This window comes from Parambassis ranga, chromosome 16, assembly GCF_900634625.1.
Source record: "Parambassis ranga chromosome 16, fParRan2.1, whole genome shotgun sequence".
NCBI classification, from domain to species: Eukaryota; Metazoa; Chordata; class Actinopteri; family Ambassidae; genus Parambassis; species Parambassis ranga.
Window position 1 is genome coordinate 72,501 of NC_041036.1, and position 12,484 is coordinate 84,984.

The 12,484-nt window shown below is 52.7% G+C and overlaps 4 protein-coding genes across 13 annotated transcripts in view; 2 read left to right on the forward strand and 2 right to left on the reverse strand.

Annotated features, from left to right (window-relative positions):
• LOC114448889 (uncharacterized) overlaps window positions 1-5,010 on the forward strand; it is a 15,165-nt gene extending 10,155 nt beyond the window's left edge. For 5 of the 9 annotated variants that reach the window (XM_028426111.1, XM_028426113.1, XM_028426112.1 and 2 more), the window contains 6 exons: window positions 2,968-3,096; window positions 3,253-3,391; window positions 3,495-3,524; window positions 3,775-3,822; window positions 3,890-3,927; window positions 4,005-5,009. In XM_028426111.1, the coding sequence (XP_028281912.1) occupies window positions 2,968-3,096; window positions 3,253-3,391; window positions 3,495-3,524; window positions 3,775-3,822; window positions 3,890-3,927; window positions 4,005-4,271 (651 nt within the window). In that variant the 3' untranslated portion in view covers window positions 4,272-5,009. Of the gene's footprint in view, window positions 1-2,623; window positions 3,158-3,252; window positions 3,392-3,494; window positions 3,525-3,774; window positions 3,823-3,889; window positions 3,928-4,004 lie in introns of those variants that run through there. The other 4 variants (XM_028426117.1, XM_028426110.1, XM_028426118.1 and 1 more) reach the window with 4 other exon arrangements.
• A 460-nt stretch (window positions 5,011-5,470) lies between these two features.
• LOC114447995 (dnaJ homolog subfamily C member 28-like) lies at window positions 5,471-7,463 on the forward strand. The gene is made up of 2 exons (XM_028424582.1): window positions 5,471-5,580; window positions 6,149-7,463. The coding sequence occupies exon 2, from the start codon at window positions 6,164-6,166 to the stop codon at window positions 7,310-7,312; it is 1,149 nt and encodes a 382-aa protein (XP_028280383.1). The 5' UTR covers window positions 5,471-5,580; window positions 6,149-6,163; the 3' UTR covers window positions 7,313-7,463.
• LOC114447998 (potassium voltage-gated channel subfamily E member 1-like) lies at window positions 7,333-8,482 on the reverse strand. The gene is made up of 2 exons (XM_028424585.1): window positions 8,355-8,482; window positions 7,333-7,890 (listed from the first exon to the last, which is right to left on the reverse strand). Exon 2 carries the CDS (start codon window positions 7,860-7,862, stop codon window positions 7,455-7,457), a length of 408 nt encoding a protein of 135 aa, XP_028280386.1. The 5' UTR covers window positions 7,863-7,890; window positions 8,355-8,482; the 3' UTR covers window positions 7,333-7,454.
• Window positions 8,483-8,560: 78 nt separating this feature from the next.
• LOC114447996 (sodium channel subunit beta-1-like) lies at window positions 8,561-12,483 on the reverse strand. 2 transcript variants are annotated; one of them, XM_028424584.1, is made up of 6 exons: window positions 11,805-12,483; window positions 11,189-11,355; window positions 10,720-10,954; window positions 9,470-9,629; window positions 9,313-9,393; window positions 8,561-8,710 (listed from the first exon to the last, which is right to left on the reverse strand). In XM_028424584.1, exons 1-5 carry the CDS (start codon window positions 11,872-11,874, stop codon window positions 9,348-9,350), a joined length of 678 nt encoding a protein of 225 aa, XP_028280385.1. In that variant the 5' UTR covers window positions 11,875-12,483; the 3' UTR covers window positions 8,561-8,710; window positions 9,313-9,347. The 2 variants fall into 2 exon arrangements, with proteins under 2 accessions (XP_028280385.1, XP_028280384.1); XM_028424583.1 differs by lacking the exon at window positions 8,561-8,710 and having other exon boundaries at window positions 9,215-9,393.
• Between the last annotated feature and the right edge of the window lies 1 nt (window position 12,484).

Here is a 12,484-nt window from a genome sequence, read left to right on the forward strand (position 1 = left end):
GACAGAGACAGACAGGCAGAGGAAGACAGAGACAGACAGGCAGAGGAAGACAGAGACAGACAGGCAGAGGAAGACAGAGACAGACAGGCAGAGACAGACAGGCAGAGGAAGACAGAGACAGACAGGCAGAGACAGACAGGCAGAGGAAGACAGAGACAGACAGGCAGAGGAAGACAGGCAGAGGAAGACAGAGACAGACAGGCAGAGACAGACAGGCAGAGGAAGACAGAGACAGACAGGCAGAGACAGACAGGCAGAGGAAGACAGAGACAGACAGGCAGAGACAGACAGGCAGAGGAAGACAGAGACAGACACACAGAGGAAGACAGAGACAGACAGGCAGAGGAAGACAGAGACAGACACGCAGAGGAAGACAGAGACAGACAGGCAGAGGAAGACAGAGACAGACAGGCAGAGGAAGACAGAGACAGACAGGCAGAGGAAGACAGAGACAGACACGCAGAGGAAGACAGAGACAGACAGGCAGAGACAGACAGGCAGAGGAAGACAGAGACACAGAGGGAGACAGAGACTGACACACAGAGGAAGACAGAGACAGACAGGCAGAGGAAGACAGAGACAGACACGCAGAGGAAGACAGAGACAGACAGGCAGAGACAGACAGGCAGAGGAAGACAGAGACAGACAGGCAGAGACAGACAGGCAGAGGAAGACAGAGACAGACAGGCAGAGGAAGACAGAGACAGACAGGCAGAGGAAGACAGGCAGAGGAAGACAGAGACAGACAGGCAGAGGAAGACAGAGACAGACAGGCAGAGACAGACAGGCAGAGGAAGACAGAGACAGACAGGCAGAGGAAGACAGAGACAGACAGGCAGAGACAGACAGGCAGAGGAAGACAGAGACAGACACACAGAGGAAGACAGAGACAGACAGGCAGAGGAAGACAGAGACAGACACGCAGAGGAAGACAGAGACAGACAGGCAGAGGAAGACAGAGACAGACAGGCAGAGGAAGACAGAGACAGACAGGCAGAGGAAGACAGAGACAGACAGGCAGAGACAGACAGGCAGAGGAAGACAGAGACAGACACACAGAGGAAGACAGAGACAGACAGGCAGAGGAAGACAGAGACAGACAGGCAGAGGAAGACAGAGACAGACACACAGAGGAAGACAGAGACAGACAGGCAGAGGAAGACAGAGACAGACACACAGAGAGGAAGACAGAGACAGACAGGCAGAGGAAGACAGAGACAGGCAGGCAGAGGAAGACAGAGACAGACACACAGAGGAAGACAGAGACAGACAGGCAGAGGAAGACAGAGACAGAGACACAGAGGAAGACAGAGACAGAGACACAGAGGAAGACAGAGACAGACAGGCAGAGGAAGACAGAGACAGACAGGCAGAGGAAGACAGAGACAGACACGCAGAGGAAGACAGAGACAGACAGGCAGAGGAAGACAGAGACAGACACGCAGAGGAAGACAGAGACAGACAGGCAGAGACAGACAGGCAGAGGAAGACAGAGACAGACAGGCAGAGACAGACAGGCAGAGGAAGACAGAGACAGACAGGCAGAGGAAGACAGGCAGAGGAAGACAGAGACAGACAGGCAGAGGAAGACAGAGACAGACAGGCAGAGACAGACAGGCAGAGGAAGACAGAGACAGACAGGCAGAGGAAGACAGAGACAGACAGGCAGAGGAAGACAGGCAGAGGAAGACAGAGACAGACAGGCAGAGGAAGACAGAGACAGACAGGCAGAGGAAGACAGAGACAGACAGGCAGAGGAAGACAGAGACAGACAGGCAGAGGAAGACAGAGACAGACACACAGAGGAAGACAGAGACAGACAGGCAGAGGAAGACAGAGACAGACACACAGAGGAAGACAGAGACAGACAGGCAGAGGAAGACAGAGACAGACAGGCAGAGGAAGACAGAGACAGACACACAGAGGAAGACAGAGACAGACAGGCAGAGGAAGACAGAGACAGACAGGCAGAGGAAGACAGAGACAGACACACAGAGAGGAAGACAGAGACAGACAGGCAGAGGAAGACAGAGACAGACAGGCAGAGGAAGACAGAGACAGACACACAGAGGAAGACAGAGACAGACAGGCAGAGGAAGACAGAGACAGAGACACAGAGGAAGACAGAGACAGAGACACAGAGGAAGACAGAGACAGACAGGCAGAGGAAGACAGAGACAGAGACACAGAGGAAGACAGAGACAGAGACACAGAGGAAGACAGAGACAGACAGGCAGAGGAAGACAGAGACAGACACGCAGAGGAAGACAGAGACAGACAGGCAGAGGAAGACAGAGACAGACAGGCAGAGGAAGACAGAGACAGACAGGCAGAGACAGACAGGCAGAGGAAGACAGAGACAGACAGGCAGAGGAAGACAGAGACAGACAGGCAGAGGAAGACAGAGACAGACAGGCAGAGGACAGAGACAGACATGCAGAGGACAGAGACAGACATCAGCTGCAGGATGTCTGATGTCAGTGAACAGCTCAGCTTTGGAGGATTTGTGTAGAATAAGATTGGGTTTTAAACATGATGCATTCAAGGACCATCGGTAAAACCAAAGTCACAGGCTGGTTTTAAACGTTCTGTCGTGATGCTTCATGTCTTCTTCTGCTCTCAGCTGTTCTCTTCAGGGCTCTGCACAGCGAACCATCCTCCCTCCTCTGCTTCCTCGTCTCACACCAGCTAACTTCACGTCCATGTGTCTCCTCTTTGACCGTCCTCTTTGCTGCAGCTCCAGCATCCTGCGCTGTCTCTGATGAGCTCGCTCCTGATCCTGTTGTCCTAAAGAGAACCTCTTCATCTTCATCTTCCTCCAGCTCTGCCTCTCCTCACTGCTCCGGCCTCTGACAGCAGAGCTGCTCTCCCTGCTGACTGCACCTTTCAGCCTTTCTGTCAGCCTGTCTGTCAAATGCGTGAGGATAACCGCACTGTGGCCTCACAGAGGTGCATGTTTCCCCTCAGACGGTGGAGAAGAAGGAAACCTCCGGCGGATACGGGACGATCAGGAAGCCTCGACCTGACAGGTACCTGAAGATGCTCCAAGGCTTCGTGCTCACAGCCGACACAGACGCAGCAAAGATTCAACCACAGGTCAGTCTGAGCCAGGTCTCAGATGTGTTAGGACTGCGCCTGTCACTGAGGTGTGATGCCTGTGAGTCCAGCTTCAGGTCAAATTCAGCCCACCTCACAGGAAGGAGACACCGAGCGCGGACCCAGGACTGACTGAGACTCTGTCTGTTCACACAGAAACTAACTCTCAGGTATGACAGCCAGGACCCAAACTTCTACGAAGTGTTCATCGAGAGTCCAGACAGGAACTTCACGCTCACACTGCTGCTGCAGTCGAAGCCCAGCGACCCAGTTTGGAGCAGCAAGATCAGGAAAGGTCGGTGACTGTGAGTGTGTACAGTCCTGCTGATCCAGGGGCCCCGCTGGTTCGGACGAGGCCCTGCTGGCTGCAGACTCTGACCTGTTCTGCTTTGTTTCAGACGACCATCCACACTCAGGTCCATCAGAAGGTAAGACACACAGGCCTCCCGTGTCCTGCAGAGCTGTAGTCCAGACAGTAAGAGAGGGCAGGCTCCTCCATTCAGCTTTTGGTTTCTGTCCTACAATCGTCAGCATGCAGGCTGATGATGGAGCTAGCAGCTAGTTGCTAACCGGAGCTTCTCAGGAGCGTGTCTTCTCTTAGATAAACAGCCCTGCAGGACAGACATGAACAGCGGGGTTTGGTCAGATGTCAGTGTGCAGCTTTATGCTTTCTTTCAGCCGCAGCATCGTCAGGTGAAGCGGACGGCGTCAGCACTCTGTCTGACGGTAAGCTGACACCACAGTAACCTGCCACTCAGAAAACCCCCTTTACAAACCCGCCCTGTCGTTTCAGAGCAACACTGTGAGCAGCTGGACACACAGGTCCAGGAGGTGAGTGACCTCAGATTGTTCTCACACATTTCAAATCGAACTGGGATGGTGTTGCTGATGAAGTGTGATCTCATCAGACCTCATCAGACCTGCAGAGGCTCCTGAACCTGCTGGAAGAGCTGACTCAGGACGAGCTGAAGCGATTCAAGTGGTCACTGCAGGGCCCGGACCAAAGGGCAGACCGTCCCGGTATCCCCTGGGGCCGCCTGGAGACGGCAGACAGGCTGGACCTGGTGAACCTGATGCTGCAGACATACGGGCAGCAGCAGTCTGTGGCGGTGACCAGGAGCGTCTTCAGGGAGATGAGCCGGATGGATCTGGTGCAGAGGATGTCAGACTGGTGAAGTTTCATGTTTACAGAGAGTCAGTCATTTTCTCAGGGGTTAAAAATCCTGTTCATGTGCCAGTTTTTATGTCAGATATTTAGACGTTAATGATTCTACAGTTTTAAAGCTTTATGAAACACTTGCTCTAAAAGATATTGTACATGAAATAACATATACTTGTATTTTTCTGTATCTTTTGATATTTGGATTTGTCTTTAAAGACGATGCATATTTTATATTTGTTTTAAAATAAAATAAAAATCTAAATATACGGGACATGTGCTGTTTGTGGGTCTGAATGTCCCGGATTTAACAATTCCTTTGATTTTCCTTCTCGAACGTAACAAAACACAGAAGAGACAGAATCCAGCACGGTCTAGTCGATAAGAAATGCACAAACAAATATATTAGAAATAATTTTGTCCAAATCTCAAACCCTCTCTCATCTTTCAGTAAAAAACAGTGGACCTCAATCTTCTTACTACCTTATAAATACATAATTACAAATAAAGTTAAAGAATGTCTATTTAAAATAACACATCGATATTACCCAGATAAAGATTATTTATGTCGTTTTCTCCCAAATATATCCAATCAATGCTCCTTTTGTCAGGGTGAGGGAGAAAGTATGGAGCATGTCTTTGTGGAATGTTTGCATGTTAACATATTTTGGTCAAATTTGCAACATTATCTAAAACTAATAACCGTACATTTACTAAAGATGAAGTTTATATTGTAAACCTAATTATAATCCTTGCAAAATATTATATACACAACATTAAATGGAATAACAAAGTACCTCTTGGCATAATTTTAAAGTAACAGATTTGAAAATATATTTAGCTTCCATCAATAAACTCAAACTAACTAATAAGAAATTATTTAAAACGATTGCACTTATTGGAAAATGTAATATTGCTGTAACCTAGCAGACTCTTTGCCTTGTTTTATGTGTTGTTTATTATTTGTTGTTTGTTGTTTATATGTATAAATTGTAAAATGACATTGTTATAAATAAAGATTCAAAAAAAAAAAGAATCCAGCACGGTTCTTCGTCACTTCCGACCGGAAGTTGTCATTGTTTTCTTCTTCTTGTATTTAATGGAGACCTGCTACCGCCACCTACTGTTCCGTATTTATATCTACCTCGTTTTGAGATGACGGCACGTGCAGCATTCCTGGGAGGCCGGCAGGGGGCACAATGCAACACAGCAGCAGAGAGAAGAAGAAGAAGAAGCAGCAGCTGCAGTCACAACAAACCGCTGACCTGTGTGTGGTGTTTGTGGGTCATGCAGCGTTAACGTGTTACTGAGTGTGCAGTGAACAGGTCTGTGCCTCGGTTTTTATTCGTTTTTAGTTTAAAACACTCGAAATGAAACTTGGTTTGCTCCGAAGTGACGCTGAGCGGCGACAGCTAGCTACAAACAAAGCTAGCTGGAAACAAAGCTAGCTGGAAACAAAGCTAGCTACAAACAAAGCTAGCTGGAAACAAAGCTAGCTACACGGCTGTAAACCCAGGGCTGTTTCATCTGCCTTCTGAGCTAATGTGCCTGAGGTTCGCTTTAGAACACGGAGCTTCATGTCAGATAAACGGACGGTGCATATAAACCTGTCCGCTGAAAGCAGCCTTATTACAGGTCATACACATCCAGGGATGTATTATTTCCGGTGCACTTAAACACACCACGCTCATCACAGTGGCGGTTTACACTGTGGGTGTTCATAGACTTAGAAGACAGGGGGCGGTAGTGGGATGTGTTTACAGTGATGACATGATGTCCTGCCTTTGCTTTGGTTGGTCTCTGAGCCCTCTGGGCCACCGTACATGCACGCTGGTCAGAGTCATGAGCATGCTGCCTGACTCCTCCCCTCACACAGCTGTGGTGTCTTTTCAGCTGAGTCTGCCTGCGATGACCTGCACCGTCCACCTCCTGCTTTCGCTCAGCAGCCTCCACCATGGTCGTCTCCTCCTCGTCCTGTCCCGGCCGGCGCTGCTGGTCAGGTGGTTCAGCTTTGGTCCTCACATGAGCCGCAGCCTGCAGGAGAGCTACAGGCTGCTGCAGCTGCCCGATGACGGGCTCAGCAGCCCCGCTCGGGTCAAAGAGGCGTACCTGCGTCTAGCCAAGCTCTACCATCCAGACAGTGGGGCGGTGACGGCAGACGCGGCGCTGTTCGCTCGGGTCGAGGAGGCGTACCGCGCCGTGCTGGCCCATCAGAGCAGGGTCCAGCAACTGGACGGGGGGAAGGAGGCGGACGATGAGGAGAAGTCTAGAGGTACCGCTCTCCAGCACAGACAGTACCTCAGCTACGAGGGTGTGGGTTCAGGCACGCCCAGCCAGCGCGAGCGCCAGTACCGGCAGGTCCGAGTGGACCGAGCGTCTGAGCAGGTGCTGAACTACCGGCAGCGGGAGCACGAGAGGGCGGCGGCAGCAGAGGGGGCCCTGGTGGAGCGGGACATGCGTCAGCGCAGCCGCAAAATCAAAATCACGCAGGCGGTGGAGCGGCTGGTGGAGGATCTCATTCAGGAGTCCATGGCCCGCGGAGACTTCAGGAACCTGAGCGGAGCGGGAAAGCCCCTCATCAAGTTCCAGCACAATCCGTACGCCGATCCCATGACCCACAACCTGAACCGCATCCTCATCGACAACGGCTACCAGCCTCCCTGGGTCGTCACGCAGCGCGACATCAGAGAGGCCGCGGCTCGGATCCGAACCCGGCTGCTGGAGGGGCGGGCCAGGCTCGGCGACCCCATGAGCCCGGCGGAGCGCAGCCAGTGGGAGCAGCTGTGTGCCTCAGTGGAGGAGGAGCTGCTGAAGCTCAACAAGATGGTGGACAACTACAACCTGATCGTGCCCATGCTCAGTATGCAGATGGTTCACTTCAGCCTGTCCCGAGAGGTGGAACGCGCCGTGAAGGGGGCACGCCAACGGAGACTGGACCAGCAGAGAGAGAGAGAGGAGGAGCGAGCGAGGAGGAAGGAGGAGAGGAAGAGAGCCAACGCACAGACTCGGAGCAGCAGGCCGGGCCTGGTGTCCTGGGTGCAGCGCCTGATCGGATGAAGACTGGAAGGACACAAAGCTTCACATCAGCTGGTTTAATGATGTCACATGATCAGGTCACATGAACACACACACAGCAGAAACATCACACACACTCTGACGGGGTTAAACTGTAACAGTGGAGAGTTTCAATAAAAATCATTCAATCGTCTGTCAGAGGTTTTTCATTCAGCCCCGCAGCAGCTGCAGGGTTACAGAGGACGGTGGCCCCCCTGCCGCCGCCGGCCCCTCTGTGCAGGGCCTGAGCGCCGGCCCTGGGCGGAGCCGTCTCTCTGGTCCAGTCGTGGGCGATGTACTGGTGGTACGGATCCTGAGAGCTCTCCAGCTTCTTGGAGCGGATGTAGCTGAACATGATGCCGAAGGTGAAGAAGCTGAACATGCCGACCACCAGCAGGATGTACATGATGCCCTGAGACTGAGCCGCCGCGCGCTGCACGGCCTGCTGGGTGCTGTGGTTCTGAGGGGCCGGCAGGGCGCCCGTGCCGTTGAGGCAGTGCTGCAGGAAGGAGAGCAGGAGGGCGTGCAGCTGGGTGGTGTTGGTGTGGGGCATGGCTGACCTCTGCTGGACACTCAGGAAACTGCAACAACAGAGAAACATCATGTCATCATCTGTCCTGTTTTCTTTTTTCTCCCTGTCCCTCTGTCTTCTCCCTGTCCCTCTGTCTTCTCCCTGTCCTCTCTTTTCTCCCTGTCCCTCTGTCTTCTCCCTGTCCCTCTGTCTTCTCCCTGTCCTCTGTTTTTTTCTCTCTGTCCTCTGTCCTCTCTTTTCTCCCTGTCCTCTCTTTTCTCTCTGTCCTCTGTCTTCTCCCTGTCCTCTGTTCTGTCTGTCCTCTGTCCTCCAGTGGGACCAGTGCCCTGCAGCCTGTGGTGAGGTCTCTTTGTATTCAGACAGCGTCTCTGCTGCAGACTTTGACCTCACCATGGACAGAATTCTGCAGGTGTCCTCTGTAGTCTTCCAGGTTTGTATTCCAGCACATGTGTCTCACTGAGTGTCTGTCCCTGTCTGACTGGACTCTGGATCAGTACTGAGGGTTCAGCCTACCTGTTGGTGATCTGGAAGCAGCTCCTGCAGTCGGAGGCATCAGACAGACTACACCTGAGGCACAGATGCACCGCCTCCACCCCGTCCGCTGCCGTCCTCCGTGTGCAGCACAGCCTCCACCCCGTCCGCTGCCGTCCTCCGTGTGCAGCATGTCTTCAACATGTCAACACGTTTAATGAAGCCTGGAGGTTAAAGAAGGTCGAACACTCAGCTGCACCCAGCCACAGCTCTGTTCAGAGTGAGACCTGCTGTTTGTGCTGTCCTCTGTCCACCACCCTCTGTCCACCATCGTCTGTCCTCTGTCCACCACCCTCTGTCCTCTGTCGATCAACACTGATCAGTCTGAGACCAAATGTCTGAGAGGAGAACAAAGCTGCTTTCAGACCAGCAGAGTAGAGTTACAACAAAACCACCTCCAAATGTCCTCCAACACTGTGTGTGTGTGTGTGTGTGTGTGTATGTGTGTGTCTGTGTGTGTGTGTGTATATGTGTGTGTATGTGTATCTGTGTGTGTGCGTGTGTATATGTGTGTGTGCGTGTGTATGTGTGTATATATGTGTGTGTGTGTGTGTGTGTGTGTGTATATGTGTGTGTGTGTGTGTGTGTATATGTGTGTGTGTGTGTGTGTGTGTGTGTGTGTGTGTGTGTATATATATGTGTGTGTGTGTGTGTGTGTGTGTGTGTATATATGTGTGTGTGTGTGTGTGTGTGTCTGTGTATATGTGCTTTAACTCTCCTTCTTGGGGGCGAGGGGGAGCATCCTTATCAGGTGCCTGGTCCACCGTAATGAATCCGGGGAGGCAAGACACACATACACAGACACACACACACAGACACACACAGTGCTCTGTTTCTGTCAGTTGTGTATCTTGTAAATATTTATTTCAAAGTATTTTTCTAAAGTTTTTATTTTTAAACAAAGAGTCTGTGGCTCCGGCAGGAAGCGTCAAATACAAACTGAACATCTGTGTGTGGTTGTGCTGCTTCCTGTTGTTACTCCAGCTGCACGCCGTCACACGTGTCTTTGGACTCTAACAGTCTGGAAACACAGAGAGAGACCAGTCAGTCAGCTGAGAGCCGGCGCCGGGCGGAGCCCGCGGCCACCTGGCACTTACGCTGCCTGAGCCTTCTGAGCTTTGCGCGCCTCCCGGATCTCGTGCTCGTCCCAGATCTTCTTGTAACAGTAGACCAGAACCGCGATGAGCCACAGCTGCAGAAACGTGATCAGCACGTACATCATTATCTCTGAGATCACAGCCGCCAGCTCCCGATTGGCTGAGGAGGAACCAACATCATCACACGGCGTCAGACATCATCACACGGCGTCAGAGATCAACAGACGGCGTCAGACATCATCACACGGCGTCAGACATCATCACACGGCGTCAGAGATCAACAGACGGCGTCAGACATCATCACACGGCGTCAGACATCAACAAACGGCGTCAGACATCATCACACGGCGTCAGACATCATCACACGGCGTCAGAGATCAACAGACGGCGTCAGACATCATCACACGGCGTCAGACATCAACAAACGGCGTCAGACATCATCACACGGCGTCAGACATCATCACACGGCGTCAGACATCAACAAACGGCGTCAGACATCATCACACGGCGTCAGACATCATCACACGGCGTCAGAGATCAACAGACGGCGTCAGACATCATCACACGGCGTCAGACATCAACAAACGGCGTCAGACATCATCACACGGCGTCAGACATCATCACACGGCGTCAGACATCAACAAACGGCGTCAGACATCATCACACGGCGTCAGACATCATCACACGGCGTCAGACATCAACAGACGGCGTCAGACATCATCACAGCGTCAGACATCATCACACAGCGTCAGACATCATTACAGCGTCAGACATCATCACACGGCGTCAGACATCATCACACGGCGTCAGACATCAACACACAGCGTCAGACATCAACACACGGCGTCAGACATCATCAGAAGGCGTCAGACATCATCAGATGGCGTCAGACATCAACACACAGCGTCAGACATCAACACACGGCGTCAGACATCATCAGATGGCGTCAGACATCATCAGATGGCGTCAGACATCAACACACGGCGACACACGGCGTCAGACATCAACACACAGCGTCAGACATCATCACACAGCGTCAGACATCATCACACGGCGTCAGACATCATCAGATGGCGTCAGACATCATCACACGGCGTCAGACATCATCAGATGGCGTCAGACATCAACACAGCGTCAGACATCATCACACGGCGTCAGACATCAACACACGGCGTCAGACATCATCAGACATCATGATGACACTGCACCAATAGGACAGGCCGTTTGTACCTGCCCCCCCCCCCCCTCACCTACAGCCACCACCGTCAGCTCCACCTCCTTCTCCACGGCAACATGCTCGGCAGACAGCGACAGGAAGAGGGTGCGGTGGAAGGTGCAGCGGTACGTCCCTGTGTCGTTGAAGGTGACGTTGTGCATGTAAACGGCGCCGGTCTGAATGTCAGCGTCCTCCGTCCCACGCCACTCCAGGCGGAGACTGAAGTCTTCGTGCAGGATGTCGGCCGTGGGATGGTCATAGTGGAAAATCTGAGGAGGGAAGGACAGACATCCGTCACCGAGGACGCTGAGGGGCCACAGGACCAGGACTCAAACCAGAGGACCCTGGAGTTCGGTCTGTGGTTTGTAACATGTGACCATGTGGTCTGTTCTTCTGCTGCTGCACGCCTCCTCAGAGCGCTGCTGGTGGCACGCCTCAAATCTGTGCTGGTCACATGACCACAGACTCCACCCTTAACCCCGCTCAGCAGGTCTGGGACTCACATGCATGAAGTCCTCCTCTCCCGGCGGTCTGAAGTGCCAGTCCACGGTGGCTCGGGCGGGGACCTCCTCCCTCGTCTTGCAGGAGATGCAGCCCAGCAGGAATCCTCTTCCTGCCACGGCCTCCGTCATGGAGTCCACCTCCGCACAGCCGCCATGACACTGACACACTGCAACCAACAGAGCACAGCACACTTACAGCTGCACACTGACCCTGTCCACAGCTCCTGCAGGGGGCGCTCTGCAGACTGCTGCAGCTGATTGAGCCCTCAAAACACTAGCATGCTGCTAATGGCTGCTGATTGATTCAGATCCAGTGAGGCTGGAGTCTGTGGACGGGCTGTGGCGGCTTCGTTAGGGCCCTGAACTCTGACGGCTGAGTTAAAGGAACAGTTACACACACACAAACATGACGCCCTGCAGCCGCTAGGTGGCACCGTGACTCTGACTGGACCCTGGCCGTGTGTTTGTTGTTTGTTTGTTGATCCATGTGAGGTTCACATCACGCCATGATTACTGGGTCAGACTGTCAAACAAACATCAGAACTCAGCTTCACACACACACACACACACTTTACATGCGTGTGTGTTACAGTGCCAACAATACGAAGAGTCTTACCGAACAGACTGAAGACCAGCCAGGAGAGACGGCCGCTCCTTTCTGCAGAGACACGTCTGAGTGCTGCCATCGGTCCTCAGGTCCACATGTTCTTCAGGGTCCTCACAGAGCACAGGTTTCGGACTGAGTTCAAGTCTCTCTGCAGCCCGTCTGACTTTAAGGAGGCTAAATTTAGAGCGTGTGAGTTCAGGCGAGCTGGACGTTTGGAGTGTTGAAAAGGAAACCTGAGCTGCAGAGACCCCGACACCAGCGAGCAGAGCCAGGCAGCTGCCTCTGCCTCCTGTGAGCTCCGGGACATGTTCATGGAGTCTTCCTCCTACAACAGGCGCAGAATGCAAATCCAGCCCGACGTGGTTTGTTAATCAAATCTGCAGCGAGCCACACAAACAGGCCTGCAGGTCAGAGGTCAGAGGTCAGAGGTCAGAGGTCACGGCCTGAGGACAGCAGAGAACAAAGCACCGTTCTGATGAACGTCCAGGGGAATGGAGGCTCTGAACTCAGCCTGGTTAGAATATGGACTGTAAACCATGTGATCAGAGTCCAGGCTGTCCTGAAGACAACCAGCGGCACTGACAGTGATGGAGCTCAGATCATCTTCATCGCTCTGAAGCTCCGCCTGCATCTCTGCGGCCCGGCTGGATCTGGTGTCTGAAGTCAAGGCTGACAGCCGGGCTGACGCG